This window comes from Thalassophryne amazonica, chromosome 18, assembly GCF_902500255.1.
Source record: "Thalassophryne amazonica chromosome 18, fThaAma1.1, whole genome shotgun sequence".
In the NCBI taxonomy this organism is placed as follows: Eukaryota; Metazoa; Chordata; class Actinopteri; order Batrachoidiformes; family Batrachoididae; genus Thalassophryne; species Thalassophryne amazonica.
The window spans coordinates 63,018,926-63,040,246 of NC_047120.1; the positions used below are offsets into that span (position 1 = coordinate 63,018,926).

The following is a 21,321-nucleotide window of genomic DNA, read 5'->3' on the forward strand; positions in this document are numbered from 1 at the left end:
GCGTATGTTGATTATATTTACAGCTATTTGTGATAAAGTTCATATTTAAACAGTAAAACGTTAAGCCTCAGTTATATTTCTCTGTCATAAGGATTTGAAAATTAATGACATTTTTGATATTTTTAATGTACTAGCTGGGGAACCCGGCGCTGCCCGGGTTAACCTGTTTTAGACATAAGCCAAATGCCAGTCAATCAATCAATCAATCAATTTTTTTTTTTATATAGCGCCAAATCACAACAAACAGTTGCCCCAAGGCGCTTTATATTGTAAGGCAAGGCCATACAATAATTATGTAAAACCCCAACGGTCAAAACGACCCCCTGTGAGCAAGCACTTGGCTACAGTGGGAAGGAAAAACTCCCTTTTAACAGGAAGAAACCTCCAGCAGAACCAGGCTCAGGGAGGGGCAGTCTTCTGCTGGGACTGGTTGGGGCTGAGGGAGAGAACCAGGAAAAAGACATGCTGTGGAGGGGAGCAGAGATCGATCACTAATGATTAAATGCAGAGTGGTGCTACAGAGCAAAAAGAGAAAGAAACAGTGCATCATGGGAACCCCCCAGCAGTCTACGTCTATAGCAGCATAACTAAGGGATGGTTCAGGGTCACCTGATCCAGCCCTAACTATAAGCTTTAGCAAAAAGGAAAGTTTTAAGCCTAATCTTAAAAGTAGAGAGGGTGTCGTCTCCCTGATCTGAATTGGGAGCTGGTTCCACAGGAGAGGAGCCTGAAAGCTGAAGGCTCTGCCTCCCATTCTACTCTTACAAACCCTAGGAACTACAAGTAAGCCTGCAGGCTGAGAGCGAAGCGCTCTATTGGGTGATATGGTACTACGAGGTCCCTAAGATAAGATGGGACCTGATTATTCAAAACCTTATAAGTAAGAAGAAGAACTTTAAATTATATTCTAGAATTAACAGGAAGCCAATGAAGAGAGGCCAATATGGGTGAGATATGCTCTCCTTCTAGTCCCCATCAGTACTCTAGCTGCAGCATTTTGAATTAACTGAAGGCTTTTTAGGGAACTTTTAGAACAACCTGATAATAATGAATTACAATAGTCCAGCCTAGAGGAAATAAATGCATGAATTAGTTTTTCAGCATCACTCTGAGACAAGACCTTTCTGATTTTAGAGATATTGCGTAAATGCAAAAAAGCAGTCCTACATATTTGTTTAATATGCGCTTTGAATGACATATCCTGATCAAAAATGACTCCAAGATTTCTCACAGTATTACTAGAGGTCAGGGTAATGCCATCCAGAGTAAGGATCTGGTTAGACACCATGTTTCTAAGATTTGTGGGGCCAAGTACAATAACTTCAGTTTTATCTGAGTTTAAAAGCAGGAAATTAGAGGTCATCCATGTCTTTATGTCTGTAAGACAATCCTGCAGTTTAGCTAATTGGTGTGTGTCCTCTGGCTTCATGGATAGATAAAGCTGGGTATCATCTGCGTAACAATGAAAATTTAAGCGATACCGTCTAATAATACTGCCTAAGGGAAGCATGTATAAAGTGAATAAAATTGGTCCTAGCACAGAACCTTGTGGAACTCCATAATTAACCTTAGTCTGTGAAGAAGATTCCCCATTTACATGAACAAATCGTAATCTATTAGATATGATTCAAACCACCGCAGCGCAGTGCCTTTAATACCTATGGCATGCTCTAATCTCTGTAATAAAATTTTATGGTCAACAGTATCAAAAGCACACTGAGGTCTAACAGAACAAGAACAGAGATGAGTCCACTGTCCGAGGCCTTAAGAAGATCATTTGTAACCTTCACTAATGCTGTTTCTGTACTATGATGAATTCTAAAACCTGACTGAAACTCTTCAAATAGACCATTCCTCTGCAGATGATCAGTTAGCTGTTTTACAACTACCCTTTCAAGAATTTTTGAGAGAAAAGGAAGGTTGGAGATTGGCCTATAATTAGCTAAGATAGCTGGGTCAAGTGATGGCTTTTTAAGTAATGGTTTAATTACTGCCACCTTAAAAGCCTGTGGTACATAGCCAACTAACAAAGATAGATTGATCATATTTAAGATCGAAGCATTAAATAATGGTAGGGCTTCCTTGAGCAGCCTGGTAGGAATGGGGTCTAATAGACATGTTGATGGTTTGATGGAGAGTAACTAATGAAAAAACTCAGACAGAACAATCGGAGAGAAAGAGTCTAACCAAATACCGGCATCACTGAAAGCAGCCAAAGATAACGATACGTCTTTGGGATGGTTATGAGTTTTTTTCTCTAATAGTTAAAATTTTGTTAGCAAAGAAAGTCATGAAGTCATTACTAGTTAAAGTTAATGGAATACTCAGCTCAATAGCGCTCTGACTCTTTGTCAGCCTGGCTACAGTGCTGAAAAGAAACCTGGGGTTGTTCTTATTTTCTTCAATTAGTGATGAGTAGAAAGATGTCCTAGCTTTACGGAGGGCTTTTTTATAGAGCAACAGACTCTTTTTCCAGGCTAAGTGAAGATCTTCTAAATTAGTGAGACGCCATTTCCTCTCCAACTTACGGGTTATCTGCTTTAAGCTACGAGTTTGTGAGTTATACCACGGAGTCAGACTACAGACTAGTCAGTTATACTACAGTCAGTCATTTTAATCAAAACAATTGCCCAACATTTGTTTTTGTAATGCTGATGTCTTATAAATATAATAGTTAATGGGCTAAAGTTTGTCCAGCAGACCTATAAGAGGTGGACTCCCCAAACTAAGTGGAAATACTTGGTTAAAAGACAAACACATTTGAAGTCCTTCATGCAGACTTTGTTTTGCAATCAAATTTAGAACAAAATTACACACAAAACGTAGGTAACAGTAAATGGAAATATCAATGAATCAAAATTAAGGTAGTGGTGTATTTCACTGTTTTTACATTGCAATTTTACAAACATAAAATGAATGTATTCAGACAGAAAGGCAAACTGGGTTGTACAGGACAGTCAGGGTTTAACAGTTGAGAAAAATAAAGTAGCTGAAGGAAGGGATTAAATAACCAGAGATGGCCAACACATATACAGGGCTGGAAATTTGAATCTGCCTTGTGATACCCACAGCCGACTATTTTGGGGGTAATTTTCAGTTCAACTTTTAAAAAATGGTACCAGTTTGTTCCCCATGTCATGAGGATTCAGAATATATATAGTTTTTAGGGCTACATATTATAGTTTGGGAATTTATCCCGGACAGACAGAAAGAAGGGGCAGCATGAAAAGCACATGGTACAATACTATGGTCTTACATAAATGGCTATTTTGGGGGTAATTTTCAGTTCAACTTTTAAAACAAATGGTACCAGTTTGTTCCCATGTCATGAGGATTCAGAATATATATAGTTTTCAGGGCTCCATATTATAGTTTGGAAGTTTATCGTACATGGCACAACACTGCATGGTCTTACATAAATGACTATTTTGGGGGTAATTTTCAGTTCTACTTAAAAAAACATGGTACCAGTTTGTTCCCCATGTCATGGGGATTCAGAATATATATAGTTTTTAGGGCTACATATTATAGTTTGGGAGTTTATCCCAGACAGACGTAGCCCTTTATGTATATAGATAAATACATATACTTTAAAGTGTAAGACTGAAAGAACATAAAAATATAAGGAAGTGAACAGAACACAAAGCGTAATAGTAACTCACAATATGGGCAGATGTATCAGTATTGTATTTTTTTTAATATTTGTATCAACCCTCCAAAAATCTACGTTTGGGTACTACAACCCCTGGCAAAAATTATGGAATCACCGGCCTCAGAGGATGTTCATTCAGTTGTTTAATTTTGTAGAAAAAAAGCAGATCACAGACATGACACAAAACTAGTCATTTCAAATGGCAACTTTCTGGCTTTAAGAAACACTATAAGAAATCAAGAAAAAAAGATTGTGGCAGTCAGTAACGGTTACTTTTTTAGACCAAGCAGAGGAAAAAAATATGGAATCACTCAATTCTGAGGAAAAAATTATGGAATCACCCTGTAAATTTTCATCCCCCAAATTAACACCTGCATCAAATCAGATCTGCTCATTGACATTGACCCTATGTGTCTTTTTGCAAGGAATGTTTTTGCAGTTTTTGCTCTATGGCAAGATGCATTATCATCTTGAAACATGATTTCATCATCCCCAAACATCCTTTCAATTGTCCAAAATATCAACATAAACTTGTGCATTTATTGATGATGTAATGACAGCCATCTCCCCAGCCTTTACCTGACATGCAGTCCCATATCATCAATGACTGTGGAAATTTACATGTTCTCTTCAGGCAGTCATCTTTATAAATCTCATTGGAAAGGCACCAGACAAAAGTTCCAGCATCATCACCTTGCCCAATGCAGATTCGAGATTCATCACTGAATATGACTTTCATCCAGTCATCCACAGTCCACAATTGCTTTTCCTTAGCCCATTGTAACCTTGTTTTTTTCTGTTTAGGTGTTAATGATGCCTTTCGTTTAGCTTTTCTGTATGTAAATCCCATTTCCTTTAGGCGGTTTCTTACAGTTCGGTCACAGACGTTGACTCCAGTTTCCTCCCATTCGTTCCTCATTTGTTTTGTTGTACATTTTTCGATTTTTGAGACATATTGCTTTAAGTTTTCTGTCTTGACGCTTTGATGTCTTCCTTGGTCTACCAGTATGTTTGCCTTTAACAACCTTCCCATGTTGTTTGTATTTGGTCCAGAGTTTAGACACAGCTGACTGTGAAAACAACATCTTTTGCAACATTGTGTGATGATTTACTCTCTTTTAAGAGTTTGATAATCCTCTCCTTTGTTTCAATTGACATCTCTCATGTTGGAGCCATGATTCATGTCAGTCCACTTGGGGCAACAGCTCTCCAAGGTGTGTTCACTCCTTTTTAGATGCAGACTAACGAGCAGATCTGATATGATGCAGGTGTTAGTTTTGGGGATGAAAATTTACAGGGTGATTCCATAATTTTTTCCTCAGAATTGAGTGATTCCATATTATTTTCCTATGCATGGTCTAAAAAAGTAACCGTTACTGACTGCCACAATCTTTTTTCTTGATTTCTTATAGTGTTTCTTAAAGCCAGAAAGTTGCCATTTGAAATGACTTTAGTTTTGTGTCATGTCTGTGATCTGCTTTTTTTCTACAAAATTAAACAACTGAATGAACATCCTCCGAGGCCGGTGATTCCATAATTTTTGCCAGGGGTTGTATAAACAACAAATAAGAGTGCAAACCTACTATCAAATGTACGCTTCCATTTTAGTGTAAATATAAAAGAGATTAATCTTGCACCTACACCCATGCAAGGAAGTGTTCAACATTTGGCATTTCCTGTTTCACTGTGGACTCAAAATTTAGCACTTCCTGTTTCAGTCTCAACCTCCCAATGAATTCCTGTGAGATTCCATGAGATCCCATTTATTGTCAAACCAGGAAGTGTTCAACATTTGACTTTTTAAAAATTATTATTTAATGACACAAACAAAAAGTTGCACAGAAACCTTACAGAGGATTAAATACAACAGCAAAAACAACATACAAAAAACAGGTTAAAAAAAACTTTCCAAAGTTAAACACTTTTGACATTTCCTGTTTCATTGTGGGCTCAAAATTTGTCACTTCCTATTTCAGTCTCAACTTGCCATTGAATTCCCGAGAGATCCCACAACATCTCCTGTCTTGTCAATCCAGGAAGTGTTCAACATCTGACATTTCCTGTTTCATTGTGGACTCAAAATTTGGAACTTCCTGTTTGGGACTCCCTGTACCATGAGCAAGCTTCGCACAAGCTCGTAATATTATTTATGTTGTATATTAGCATGGTTAGCAATAATTAGCAGGTACAGAGAGCGACACCATTAGCTACCCTGTTATCCCATGGTTACTGAGGCAGTATGTCGGTTAAATGTAGTTTTTAAATACCCACATCAAAGCCACCCATCAAAGCCTATTAGCATTAGCTTTAGCTTCTGGCTTTATTTGTCCCAACCAGGCCATACTGGTCTTGCTCATGCTCCACCTCTTTACACCTTTATGGGTTGGTCAGGACTTAGTCAGAGTCAGGCATTGCCAGGATGGCGACATTTGGAAGACCCCATTTGAGCTGGGAACTTCCCACTAGTCCTAGAGTCCACTAGTCCTAGGGTGCACTAGTCCTAGGGTCTACTTATCCTAGTCTGAGTATTAAAGAGCGCATGTTTTCACATTTATGGTAGGCTATATGTTGCACTAAAGTACATTAGATAATGCTAAAAAAGTGTGACAATTAAAACAAAACCCATTTAATTCTGATGAATTACCATTTATTGGTTTTCAATTCAACAGATTTATAGACAAGAGTACAATTAAATGGTGTATGTCAACAGAATCACAAGTTTTATTTTTGTAAATTGAACAAAAGTGGATCTGGTTTGTTAGCTACGCATTTGAAAGTATTACACTTATTTGTGAACTTTAAAATCAATTTGGGGTTGTAATATACACCATCAAATAATATAAAGGGGTTAGGACCAGTGGACCCTAGGACTAGTGGACCCTCTCCTTTGGGCTTCAGACCCGCTCTTTAGAAAAGAGTACAGTTTCCACCAAATACGGAGGTTGTTGTCCTGCTGGATTTGCTTCCACTTTAACGAAGTACAAAAATTCACATCAGGAACCTTCTGGATCACAGTGCCAAACACGGTGTGCACGTATGTCAGTTACGTTTGAACACGTGACTCACCTTCATGAAGATGGACACTATGACGAGGCCATTGGGGCTTTTAGCTGCTTCCGTGTAATTTGTGTACAGTTCGTGATTGTAGTGGATCAGCTGGACCTGCAACCAGAGAGGAAGCATAGCGAGTCAGTTATTATTATTTTTATAAATTATTCAGTAAAATCACAAACCAAGAAACATCCAATCTTACATATATCAATATGTACTTTAAAGCCAGCTGCAGGCTAATTAAGCCAATTAGCTGGCTTAGTGAGCTACTCCGTTAACTGGGCTAGGCTAGCTAACCAGCTCAGTCAATACCTGCATAATAAATTAACAATTAGCTGGAAGTAATGTATTTGTACCTGTAAACTCTGGCAGATGTATTTTACCACATAGCACCACATGTGCTATGTGGTGCTATGTGGTAGCTGCCACCTTATTGTGGTGGGGGAGTTTGCGTACCCGGATGGTCCTAGGAGCTATGTTGTCGGGGGCTTTGTGCTACCTGTAGGGTCTCCCAAGGCAAACAGGTCCTAGGTGACGGGTCAGACTAAGGGCAGTTCAGAACCTCCATGACCAGTAAAAGATCAAGGACTGAGACGTCGCCCGGTATGGCGGAGCCGGGGTCCCACCTTGGAGCCAGGCCTGGGGTTGGGGGGCGCGCGCGAGTGCCTGGTGGTCGGGCCTTAGCCCATGGGGCCTGGCCGGGTTCAGCCCGAAAGAGTGACGTGGGCCCGCCCTCCTGTGGGTTCACCACCTGCAGAGGAGACCATGGGGGTCGGGTGCAGAGAGGATTGGATGGCGGTCGAGGGCGAGTGGCCCGGCAGCCCGGTCCATGCTCACAGCCCCTGGCTGTTGGGACGTGGAATGTCACCTCGCTAGGGGGGAAGGAGCCTGAGCTTGTGCGGGAGGTTGAGAGATACCGACTAGAGATAGTCGGGCTCACCTCCACGCACAGCTTGGGCTCTGGTACCCAGCTCCTGGAGAGGGGCTGGACGCGTCATTTTTCTGGCGTCGCCCACGGGGAGAGGCGGACAGCTGTGGTCGCATTGCTTATTGCTCCCCAGCTCAGTCGCCAAGTGTTGGAGTTCACTCCGGTGAACGAGAGGGTCACGTCCCTACGCCTTTGGGTCGGGGACAGGTCTCTCACCGTTGTCTCGGCCTACGGGCCGAGCAGCAGTGCAGAGTACCCGACCTTCCTGGAGTCCCTGGGAGAGGTACTAGATAGTGCTCCGACTGGGGACTCCATTGTTCTCCTGGGGGATTTCAACGCCCACGTGGGCGGCGACAGCGAGACCTGGAGGGGGGTGATCGGGAAGCACGGCCTCCTCGATCTGAACCGGAGTGGTGTTCAGTTGTTGGACTTCTGTGCTAGTCAGTTTGTCCATCACGAACACCATGTTCTAGCACAAGGGTGTCCATAAGTGCACGTGGCACCAGGACACCCTGAGCCGGAGGTCGATGATCGACTGTGTAGTCATATCATCTGACCTTCGGCCACGTGTCTCGGACACTCGAGTGAAGAGAGGGGCAGAGCTGTCGACTGATCACCACCTGGTGGTGAGTTGGATCCGCTGGGAGGGTAGGAAGCCGGTCAGACCTGGCAGGCCCAAACGTATCGTGAGGGTCTGCTGGGAACGACTGGCGGAACCCTCTGTCAGCGAGGTCTTCAACTCCCACCTCCGGGAGAGCTTCTCCCAGATCCCGGGGGAGGTTGGAGACATGGAGTCCGAGTGGACCATGTTCTCCACCTCCATTGTCGATGCGGCTGCTCATAGCTGTGGTCGCAAGGTCTCTGGTGCCTGTCGCGGCGGCAATCCCCGAACCCGGTGGTGGACACCGGAAGTAAGGGATGCTGTCAAGCTGAAGAAGGAGTCCTACTTATCTTTGTTGGTAGGTGGGACCCCAGAGGCAGCTGACAGGTACCGGCAGGCCAAGCGTGCCGCAGCCCGTGCGGTTGCAGAGGCAAAAACTCGGGTCTGGGAGGAGTTCGGGGAGGCTATGGAGGAGGACTATCGGTCGGCCTCGAAGAGATTCTGGCAAACCGTCCGACACCTCAGGAGGCGGAAGCAGCTCTCCACCAGCACTGTTTACGGTGCGGACTAAATTTCTCAGTGACCCCTAAACATATACCGACAGTAGATTACATCACTGCAGTAGAGTCAGCCATTAAACATAGTTTGTCAGAGTCAGAAGCTGGGGACCTCGACTAAGAATCACAGCAGTGCTGAACAGTGCTAAGCCTCCTCAGTCCAACATCACAGGAGAAGAACGGAAAGCTTTGTCAGCATTGCAAAAGGACCAAAGCATCCTTATCCTGCCAGCGGATAAAGGCAGATGCACGGTGGTCCTGAACACATCTGACTACGAGGCCAAGATCAAACTTGCTCAGTGACTCCAATACATGCGAACGTCTGAAGAGAGACCCCACGAGCGGCTATAAGAAGAAAATCATTAGCTACCTCCAAAACCTGGAGAAAGAGGGACTCATCGACAGGCAGACATACTACAGACTGTACCCTGGGGACGCCACTCCGTGCATCTATGGACTGCCCAAAATCCACAAACAGGACGTGCCACTCAGGCCTATTGTATGTAGCACAGATTCCATCACGTACAATGTGACCAAGCACCTCAAGTGGATTTTGGCTCCTCTAGTGGGTAACTCAGAACACCATGTGGAGAACACACAAGATTTTGTGAACAAGATCAAGGACCTGCAGCTGGAGGCAGATGAAACAATTGTGTCTTTTGATGTGACTTCGTTGTTCACCTGCATCCCCACCACTGAGGCTGTCTCAGCTGTGAGGCAGAGACTGCTGGAGGATGTGTCTACTTGAAAGGACCAAACTCACACCAGACCACATCTGCCAGCTCTTGGAGATCTGTCTTAACACCACGTATTTCCTGTTTAGGGGGAATTACTACAGGCAGATTCATGGCTGTGCAATGGGGTCTCCGGTATCCCCCATTGTGGTCAATCTGTACATGGAGCGAGTGGAGAAGACAGCCTTGACATCTTTCACGGGCATCTCTCCCAGTCACTGGTTCAGATATGTTGATGACACATGGGTTAAAATCAAGCAACAGGAAGTTGAGGACTTTACAGAACACATCAACTCGGTGGACGCCAATATCAAGTTCACACGTGAGGATGCCAGAAACAACCATTTAGCCTTCTTGGACTGTGATGTTACGATTGGAGAGAACAGGCAGCTCCAGACAGGAGTTTACAGAAAACCAACTCACACTGACCAATATCTGCTCTTGGCTCAAACCACCCCCTTGAACACAAGCTCGGGGTGATCAGGACGCTTCAACACAGAGCCCTACAGGTGCCCACAACGGCAGAGGGAAGGGCTAAGGAACAACAACTTGTCCGGAAAGCCCTCACAGTATGTGGGTAACCACGATGGTCCCTGGACAAAGTGCAGAAGTCCCAGAGAACAAAGAGACCAGACAGACAGGAGACGGAGACAAGAAGTAGTAAGTAAGTAAGGTTTATTTATATAGCACCTTTCAAGATAGAAATCACAAAGTGCTTCACATAAGAACAGAGAAATTAAAAACAGCAGAAACATAAAACCATAAAAACTAGGTAAAAGCCAGCCTATACAAAAGGGTTTTTAGCTTCACTTTAAATGTTTCAACAAAGTCCACGGAGTGTAGGTCCAAAGGCAATGCATTCCACATTTAGGTGCCACCACCTCGAAAGCACAGTCTCCCCTGGTTTCAGTCTTGTCCTAGGCACAACCAATAGGCCCAGGTCCGAAGACCTCAGAGACCTACTTGTCACATATGGATGTAATAGCTTGGTGATATAAGATGGCATTTGACCATGCAGAGCTTTAAAAGTCAGTAATAGAATTTTAAATTGGAGTCTGAAATGGATGGGGAGCCAGTGCAAGGAGGAGAGGATTGGGGTTATATGTGACCTCTTTGATGACCTCGTCAGCAGCCTCGCAGCCGCATTCTGAACCGTTTGTAAGCGGTCCAAAGAGGACTTGCTAAGGCTAAAAAATAAAGAGTTACAGTAATCCAAACGTGATGACACAAATGCATGAATGATCATCTCCATCTCCGCCCGAGACACAATGCTGCGCAGACGAGCAATATTGCGCAAATGGAAAAAACAAGACTGTGCCAGGCGGGTAACATACGCGTCAAAATTGAGGGAGTGATCAAATGTAACACCCAAGTTCCTCACTGCTGAGCGAACAAAAGGGGCCACAGAACCAAGATTCCCAACCACAGTGGGAACAAACTCGTCAGGGGCACAAACAAGGACCTCAGTCTTTGCTATATTTAAGGACAAATAGTTGGCCACCATCCAGTCACCAATAACCTCAACACAGTTCTGAAGAGCAGATACCCTAGAGACCGTTTGAGGAGTGAATGAGATGTACAGCTGGATGTCATCTGCATAACAGTGGTAGGAGACATCTTTAAAACTACTCAAGACATGACCAAGTGGGAGCAAATATAGAGCAAACAATATAGGTCCCAGGACAGAACCCTGAGGCACACCACAGGATAGCATGGCAGAGGAGGACATAAATTTACCAGCAGCAACAGCGAAAGTCCTGTGTGAAAGATAAGACAAAAACCAGTCCAGAGCAGACCCAGAAATGCCCACCCAAGTCCTTAGTCTCTCAACTAAGACTCCATGATCCACCGTGTCAAAAGCTGCAGAGAGATCCAAAAGGACAAGCACAGAATATTCACCTGCATCTCTGCGAAATTAAAATATTTGAAACTCTGAGAAGGGCAGTTTCTGTAGAGTGCAAGTGGCAGAACCCAGACTGGAATTTATCAAGAATATTATGTTCAGCTAAAACCTCATTAAGCTGTTTGGCCACCACTTTCTCTAAGACTTTGGAAATAAAAGGCAACTTTGAAATTGGTCTAAAATTTTGAAGGAGTGAAGGATCAGCATTAGGCTTTTTTAAAAGAGGGTGAATAACTGCCTGTTTAAAATACTGAGGGACATAGCCGGAAAGCAGTGATCTATTTATTATCAATAAGACAACCGGGCCAATAGAATGGAAGACCTTTTTAAAAAAGGAGGTGTTGTGTGTTGGGGGGTGTGGCTGGACATTTTAGTGTTCTTTTCTTTTCTTTGCTCTCCAGGTGGCATGAAAACTGATTTGTCTGTGGAGAAGGTGCTGCCTGAAGAGTCCTTCACCCTCATCAACATAATGTGCAGCACCTGTGAATGGTGCTTACGTGCAGCCTTAAAGACTTTCAGCTGAAGCAGATAACTGGATGGCGTTCTGCATTTAAGTCATGTGTGATTCAAGCAGAATTGCCGGGAACTCGACCTTGTGATGTTCGTTTGTGAGACGCTGAGGACCGCGCCTGGGTTTGACACATCGAGCCTGTGAAGCAGGAAGGGTGAGGGACACATGCTGTCAGCACACATCAGAGGTGATTGTTTGACTACTTGTTGATAGTAACTTGGTATTTTGTTGCGCAGTATATTTGAATTGTGATGAGAATTGTGCAGCTTGCTTCTCACTGCTGTGGCGTGCGGACAAGTGATCCTCCACCTGTTGTGAGAAGCTGCTCATTTGCATAAAGCTTAAAATACAGACCTGAATGTGTTGCTGACAGTGTGTGTCTTTTAAAGGATATTAGTTGTAACTGCTGACTTACCTCACCTCTTCTATCCTTCGCAGAGAGTCGGTTTGTCGTGTCCACCTGGGGGGTGTTTGGTGGTAATAGTGAGTCCAGAAGCACCGGGCTTCGATCCTTTTGGGCGCTGGAGAGCGTGCCAGCCTTCACTCCACCAGAATGACGCTGTTTAGTTTCTACACTTTATTATGCACCAGAGGGTGAAAAATAAATTGTTTTTGTTATTGGAACCGCTTTCTGGTTATTTTAGCGCTGGGTTCCGTCAGACGCAGGTTCGCTCCTCAACCCGCGTCGACACATAACAGGAGGTAGGGACGATATCAAGTGGGCAGGAGGAAGGTTTCAATCTGTCCACCAGACCAGTGAGCTCTTTCAGTGATATAGGTTTAAAACTATCCAGAACTGATGGGGGTAAGATAGGGAACAGAAGAAGAAAGAGAGGGATTAATATTTGCCCTGATATCATGAATTTTGCTGATAAAAAAGGACAAAAAATTGTCACAGTCTTCATTTGACTGAATGATAGCAGCAGGGATGCAGGTGTAACAATGTCTCTGATTGTGTCAAACAAAATTTTTGGATTCCGTCGGCTGTTAGAAATTAAAGTGGAAAAATAAGCAGCCCTCGCATCTTTCACCATATTATTAAAAGAGATTAAAAGCTCCTTTAAATGAAGGAGGTGGACCTGGAGCTTTGTAGATTTCCACAACCGCTCCACTTTCCGACATGATCTCTTAACACTACGAATACTGTCATTCATCCAGGGGGAGGAGTTAGAGGGGCGTGTCGTTTTAAAAGGAGCCACTCTGTCCAAAATTGAGAGACAATGATGATTAAAAGAATTAACTAAAATATCAACATCATCTGAACTAAACAACTCATCAAGGTTAAAAGCAGCAGAAATACATCTGCAGTAAAATGATTAAAAATGCGAGAGCAGATCACAGGAGGAGCAGACGGACAATCCAGATTAAGAGACAAATTAAAAAGAATACAAACATGATCAGAAATAAAAATATCCTCAGAATAAATAGACTCAATATTAAGACCCAGAGTAAAAACAAGATCCAAAACATGACCTTTGCTGTGTGGGGCCAGACACGTGTTGGATCAAGTTGAAAGATTCCATCAGACTGATGAATTTAGCAGCAGATTTATCAGAAGCATCATCAACATGGAAATTAAAATCACCAACAATTAAATGTCTGGACAGCTTGAGAGTTGTAGATAAAAAGTCACTAAACTCCTTGAGGAAGGAAGTGCATTGACCAGGTGGACGATATATTAAAACACAATAAAAAGGATTAGTTCTCCCAACTTTTAAAATCAGTGATTCAAAAGATGGAAACGATTCTGAACTCACACGTCGACACACAAAGCTGGTCCTACAGACCGCAGCAAGTCCGCCACCACGTCCACACAAACGCGGCGAAGAATCAGAAATTTTTGGGACAGAGTTCAATGAGGGGGGCGGGTTCCATTTCCCTCGGCCAGGTTTCAGTTAGAAACAAAATTCCAGGTCCTTGGAGCGAATATAATCATTCAAAATGAAAGTCTTGTTAGCAACGGAGCGCGCATTTAACAGCGCCATCCTGAGAGGAGCTGCAGCTGGATTCTCCATAGCAGACTGCCGGGGGAAGGCACACAGGACCCGCAGAGACGAACCACTTGCCTGCGGGTTTCACACGCCAGCGGGGGGCCACCACAGCGCAGGAAAATCAGGAAACCTGACGGAGACAGCAGGGCCGCCGGTGATGATCCAGCGAGGGAGATGGGCCGTACATCCACACGTCCGGAGAAAGCAAGTTGATCAAACGGGATCGACGACATTTTCCCACAACTCGCGTTTCCAGAACAGCCTCAGCCTCACCTGCACACCGGCTCTTCTCCCCCGCCTTCTCTGCGCCGCGGGAGCTCCTGTAGCGCTGACTGGGCTAGCATCACCGGCTAACGGCACAAACGGAGGCCACCGAAAGAGCTCATCACCAAAAGACGATGAATGAAGCCCCATAGTTCTCCATAGAAGCTCGGATATTGAGCAGAGCCTGACGGTCATACACACAGCGAGCAGCAAGACCATCGTAGACCAGAAGGATGACAATCAACAACACACACACAACAGGTACGCGGACAGCAGCGACGGCGAAGCCAAACACAGGCGCCATCTTGATCTTGAAGAAGAGGAGTGTCTCTCCCCTTATTTAGCAGGAGTAGGGGAAAAACTACAGAGGATCGTCAGACAGCACAAATCCCAGTTTACTTTAAACCGGTTAACACCTTGAGACAGAAATTAGTTCACCCTAAGGGACAGGATCCCTAGTTACAAACAGAGCAATGTAGTGTATTCTATCAGATGTCAGGAAAACTGTAACGAACACTACATAGGTGAGACTAAGCAACCTTTACACAAAAGGCTATACCAGCACCGCAGAGAGGGCACCCAGAGGACCTCAGTCTGCAGTTCATCGCCACCTAAAGACACTAACCACACGTTTGAGGACAAGGGAAGTTAAAATATTAGCCAGAGAGAAGAAATGGTTTGAGAGAGGGGTCAAGGAGGCATTCTTTGTGAAACGTTTGAAACCTAGCCTTAACCGGGAGGGGGGTCTGAGACACGCTTTAATCCCCTGTGTTACAATGGGGTACTCAGGTCAAAGCAGTTTCAGTCTTTTATTCATGGTAATGAGTCATTCACGTCATCAGCAGAGTCGTCAAGGGAGCCATCAGGAGAGGGACAGCTGCCCTGTCATTAGGAGGTTGTTAACTAGAGCAAATAGGTGCTAATTAGAGCTATTGTTTAGTCACCAGCCTATAGCAGTCTGCCTCTTCGGTAGGAGGGGTCTGGTTAGGTTTAAAAAGTCCAGCTTTTGTGACTTCTTGATTATTCTCTCTACAAGAGTCAAGACAGAAGTCAGACCACCAGAGCAAGAATTTTAGCTGAGGAGAGCTTCTGCGATTTGTCGAAAACGTCCTCGTGTCAAGCAACCCAGTCCAGTCGAAGATTTAAGCTTCTCTACTATGGAAAACCTGGACAACTGAGAGCCTACACAGAGTACTGTCGAGGATCTCCTCAATCCCACTGTCATGTCTTCCGAAGAGGAAGCAGAGACTGGGGACTCAGAGGTTGGACTCATCCATTACCCAGGCCGAAGTCACCGAGGTGTTTAGACAGCTCCTCGTGGCAAGACTCCTGGGGTGGATGAAATCATCTGAGTACCTTAATTCTCTGGATGTTGTGGGGCTGTCTTGGCTGACACGCCTCTGCAACATTGCGTGGCGATTGGGGATAGTGCCTCTGGATTGGCAGAACCGGGGTGGTGTTTCCCTCTGTTTAAGAAGGGGGACTGGAGGTGTGTTCCAACTATAGGGGGATCACACTCCTCAGCCTCCCTGGTAAGGTCTATTCAGAGTACTGGAGATGAGAAACTCGACCGATGGTCGAACCTCGGATTCAGGAAGGAGCAGTGTGGTTTTTCGTCCTGGTCGCGGCACACTGGACCAGCTCTCATGCTCCGTCGGGTTGCTCGAGGGTTCATGGGAGTTCGCCCAACCAGTCCACATGTGATTTGTGGATCTGGAGAAGGTGTTCGACCGTGTCCCTCGGCGCACCCTGTGGGGAGTGCTCCGGGAGTACAGGGTCCGGGGTCCTTTGCTAAGGGCTATCCGGTCACTGTATGACCACAGCAGGAGCTTGGTTCACATTGCCGGTAGTAAGTGCAACCTGTTTCCAGTGCACGTTGGCCTCCGCCAGGCTGCCCTTGTGTCACTGGTTCTGTTCATTATTTTTATGGACAGAATTTCTAGGCGCAGCCAGGGTGTAGAGGGGGTCTGGTTTGGGAACCACAGAATCTCATCTCTGCTGTTTGCGGACGATGTGGTTCTGTTGGCTTCGTCAACTCAGGACCTTCAGCAATGCACTGGGGTGGTTGCAGCCAAGTGTGAAGCGTCCGGGATGAAAATCAGCACCTCCAAATCCGAGGCCCATGGTTTCTCGACCGGAAAAAGGTGCTTTGCCCTCTTCAGGTCGGGGAGTGTCCTTGCCTCAAGTGGAGGAGTTAAGTATCTCGGGGTCTTGTTCACGAGTGAGGGACGGATGGAGCGTGAGATCGATAGACGGATTGGTGCAGCTATCTGCAGTGATGCGGTCACTGTATCAGACCGTCATGGTGAAGAGAGAGCCGAGTAGGGGGGGCAAAGCTCTCGATTTACCGATCGTATCTACATTCTGATCCTCACCTATGGTCATGAGATTTGGCTCATGACCGAAAGAAATGAAATCGTGAGTACAAGCGGCTGAGATGAGTTTCCTCCGCAGGGTGGCTGGCACTCCCTTAGAGATAGGGTGAGGAGCTCGGTCACTCAGGAGGAGCTCAGAGTCGAGCCGCTGCTCCTCCATGTTGAAAGGAGTCAGTTGGAGGTGGCTCGGGCATCTTTTCCGGATGCCCCCTGGACGCCTCGCTGAGAGAGGTGTTCCGGGCACGTCCCACTGGGAGGAGGCCCGGGGAAGATCCAGGACACGCTGGAGGGACTACATCTCTCGGCTGGCTTGGGAACGCCTTGGGGTTCCCCCGGAGGAGCTGGGGGGAGGTGTGTGTGGATAGGGAGGTCTGGGCTGCTTTGCTTGAGCTGCTGCCCCGCGACCTGACTCCGGATAAAGCGGAAGAAAATGGATGGATGGATGGCACCACATGTGCTAGCAAGCTAGCTGGCCTTCAGGACACACAGTATAGCTGCTTCCATTTTTAACATTTTTTCTGACCTTAGACATCACCAGTAACAGCGCAACTTTTGATTGGCTGTTCAATAAAAGTGTTTTATTGTTGAGATATCTGGTTAGATCAGTTGGGAGGATCCGCGGACTGCAATGAATTACACAAGAGTGCAATACACTGGTGCTAGGCTAACAGATGTCATGATGGCGAGGCTCCACTGTCGGTTTTAAAACTCGGGAAACCAGGAAGGTCTCCATCCTCATGGATAATTTATTACATCTCACTTTGCCTGAAGGCAAAAATCACTTATACACCAACATCCTCCCATTTTGCTACATCCTGTCAGAAGAATTAAAGTACAAAATCGATTGCAACAACTCTTTGGGATTTACCCGGACAATCAATTTCCTAGGAAAAAGCTGGCGATAGTCATAGTGTTTTAAAAAAAAAAAACCTTCAGTATGGATGTTGATAAAATAAGAGAGGTGTAAAGAGGAGAAGCCCATTCACAGGCTGACGGTGGTGGTGGCGGCAGAGGCAGTGGCAGTGCAGCGAGGTTAATGTTTTACTGACACCGACGCTTCATGGGTTCCAGCTCTTCAGTGCTCCTGCCTTTTAATGGGCATCACTACGTGGGGCAGACAGAACCGCTCAGCTTCCAATTTGTCAAGTGGAAACTAAACAAGGAGCCTGCGGTCTTCAAACCTTCTCCACCAAAGAATCACCAAATGTTTGTGGCTTGACGCAGCGGCAAGTACACTGTTTAACCCGCAGCGTTAACTGGTGGAAAACTCGAGTCTGTTAAATGAGGACAATGATTGCAGAAAAAAATGTTTGTTCATTTAACTCAAAGGTATGAAAGTGGCGCCCCCTACAGCAGCCTTTCTCAACGAGTGGTCCGCAAGTGACCCCTAGTGGTCCATGAGTATATTGGTAAAATATCAGTTTGAATTAATATCATATTCTAACAAAAACATGTTCTCAAACTCCAGAGTCTAATACTGTAGATTGTAGCTTATGTGTATTATTTTCATTATAATTCAATTCGTATGTAAATAATTCCTGTTTTGGGGTATTTGGAGAGTTGGATGGTCTGTGAGATTTTTTTTTTTAATTGGTTAAGTGGTCTACAAACATCTGAGAAACATTGCCCTATTAAAAAAAATATTATTATGTCCGCCAAGGATGTAATAAAATCATCAGCGTTCATTTATTTGTCTGTTAGTAGAATTACGTCAAAACTACTACACATATTTTGATGACATTTCCACCACAGATAGATATTAGGCCATGGAACACTCCATTAAATTTTGGAGGTGATCCGGACCCAGATTTCACTTTATATAGGCTTTTAAGGATTACATCAAAACTATTTCACGGATTCTCACCAAATTTGCACCACAGATAGATATGAGGGCATGGAAGACTCCACTGACTTTTGGAGGCGATCTGGATCTGAAACAGCTGTGACATCAGGTTTTCAGCCCCACCCACTTTAACAGAAAATAAGCATCACCATTCCCAAAAATATCTAAAGCATTTATGACTGTAGCAAACTGTGGCCAGTTTTCTTTAACCAGGGAATGAATACATGAACATTTCCATCACTCATTAAAAAATACAAGCTGTATGGCGCTGTTTGATAAATCTGGAGCAGGCACTTCTCAAAAATTGAGTGAGTGTGAAAGGAAGAGACAAGTGAGAGAAGCCACCAAGTCACCCAGACAACTCTGAAGTAGTTATATAGGCTTCTGTGACTGTGATTGGAGGAACTGTGCATCATGCAACAGTTTCACGGTGGAACAGTATTAAAATAAATAACTAAATGAATCATCTACAGTTTGCTAGAAGGCACATGGGAGACTGGAGCCTAGATTTTTGATGGGTGTAACTAACTCATTAAGCTGTACCCGGTAATTTTATGTAATTTATATCATACTGTATAGATGCGTTTTCACTGTGAGTATAACAAACACAATTTTAGAAATTTAACAGAAACAAACCAGATTTTTTTTTTTTAATTTGATGTTTAACACTTTGAAAAGAAGAAAATGTTTTCTACAAGAACTAACTTCTACACAGAATGATTTATAAATATGTCTGAATCATTTCTTTAATTTCTACATGAAACCTTTTCCACATCCAAATGATTCGAACCTACTGATCTCTCAGACAGATTCCCGGTAATACTAAAGAAGCCGAAGCTGTTAAATTTGTTATTTGCACCACATAGGAAGCATGGTAATATTCCGATCCTTCCCAGAGGCACCTGATCCACAGTCAGTTTGGCTGCGTCTCTACTGGAGGATATAAACAAATGGAAGAGGAGAGTAATTGTGAAATGCTCGATTGGGCGAGCGCAGAGCAACAGAACGTCTATAAATGCAATCAAGGCAAGAGAGGAAGTGATTAGTGCCCGTGCTGATCTGATTAGAGTTCCAGGTGAGAGCGGCAGACGCAGCCAAAACAACGCTGCCGCCTTCCCTCCACGACAAACTGCAGATAGTTTGCTGTTGGTGGGCAATAAAAGGCCGGTGAGGGCCACATTAACGCGAGAATATGTGCCAAACGCAGAAGAAATAAGTGGGAGGAGACAGTAATTAGATCAAGGAAGTGCCAGGAGTGATCATTTATCACCGTGTGCAGGCGGACAGACGCAGCGTCCTCATTCCAGAAACGTGATGGCCCACTTAACAGGTACGCTGCATTAAGTCACCAGAGAGTAACAGACAAACATCACTGCGAGGAACATCCAAACCGAAAGCAGCACAGCATCCCGCACTGTTTCTACGAGCGACACGATCCAGGAAGTCCCGTTTAAACTTTTCAGGACACGGTATTTAAACCTGTGAACTGCAATGGACATCATGTCCTGGATTCCAAAGGAAGCAGAGATCTCCAACATGGTTCTGCAGTAACTGTTACGGGAGCCTTTTTGCTGACTGATGACAAACGGTGCAAATATACCGCCAACACTTCCAGATGCATTTTTCTTTGTGTGAGTTCCTGCGCTCATGGGCCAAAAGTCGTTCAAGGCATGTCACCGAAAGGAAAGGATTTAAGACACTCGTGAGTCGGGTTTGAAGGGTCACTGGCGAGTAAATGTGTGGAGTCAGAGCGTGTGCGGGAGAGCACGGCAGCACGCTTAAGGCGTGATGACTCAAGTGTAGGGAAGCACGAAGACATCTCGTCGATAGTGGAAGAGCCACTCAGCGCTACGGCTGAGAGGGTTTAAAAGAGCTGGACTGGAAATGACGCCTTCCATCCATATGGCCGTCCGTCAGAGTCACTGCGGCGTGCGTCTGTAAAACTCACAAACCATCACAGTAGACAACAATCTGTGCAGGATTATTAATATAATCACTCAAAAACTACCATTTATGACACAATTTAGTGATATTACAGTGAAAACACAACCCAGTGTAGACCGTATCTGTGATAAGACCTAGTAGAATGCACGGTAATGCTAACTTACACCATGATGATTTTAGTCAACTGTGTTGATAAATTGTGCATTATGAACTTACAGTAGTGTTCAGAATAATAGTAGTGCTATGTGACTAAAAAGATTAATCCAGGTTTTGAGTATATTTCTTATTGTTACATGGGAAACAAGGTACCAGTAGATTTAGTAGATTCTCACAAATCCAACAAGACCAAGCATTCATGATATGCACACTCTTAAGGCTATGAAATTGGGCTATTAGTAAAAAAAAGTAGAAAGGGGGGTGTTCACAATAATAGTAGCATCTGTTGTTGATGCTACAAACTCAAAACTATTATGTTCAAACAGCTTTTTTAGCAATCCTGTGAATCACTAAACTACTATTTAGTTGTATAACCACAGTTTTTCATGATTTCTTCACATCTGCGAGGTATTAATTTTGTTGGTTTGGAACCAAGATTTTGCTTGTTTACTAGTGTGCTTGGGGTCATTGTCTTGTTGAAACACCCATTTCAAGGGCATGTCCTCTTCAGCATAAGGCAACATAACATTTTGACATATCCAAACTGATCCATGATACCTGGTATGCGATATATAGGCCCAACACCATAGTAGGAGAAACATGCCCACATCATGATGCTTGCACCACCATGTGTCACTGTCTTCATTGTGAACTGTGGCTTGAATTCAGAGTTTGGTGGTCGTCTCACAAACTGTCTGCGGCCTTGGACCCAAAAAGAACAATTTTACTCTCATCAGTCCACAAAATATTCCTCCATTTCTCTTTTTTTCGCCAGTTGATGTGTTCTTTGGCAAATTGTAACCTCTTCTGC

General features: G+C 44.3%; 1 protein-coding gene and 1 long non-coding RNA gene across 2 annotated transcripts in view; one reads left to right on the plus strand and one right to left on the minus strand.

Annotated features, from left to right (window-relative positions):
• The window catches only part of ca10a (carbonic anhydrase Xa), a 496,009-nt gene that overhangs the window by 61,513 nt on the left and 413,175 nt on the right, over positions 1–21,321 (minus strand). The window contains exon 5 of the mRNA XM_034193590.1: positions 6,719–6,814. Within this exon, the coding sequence (XP_034049481.1) occupies positions 6,719–6,814 (96 nt within the window). The remainder of the gene's footprint in view (positions 1–6,718; positions 6,815–21,321) is intronic.
• LOC117530708 lies at positions 3,262–10,173 on the plus strand. Its single transcript, XR_004566430.1, has 3 exons — positions 3,262–3,379; positions 3,540–3,555; positions 10,150–10,173. It is a non-coding gene; the product is annotated as an uncharacterized LOC117530708 (long non-coding RNA).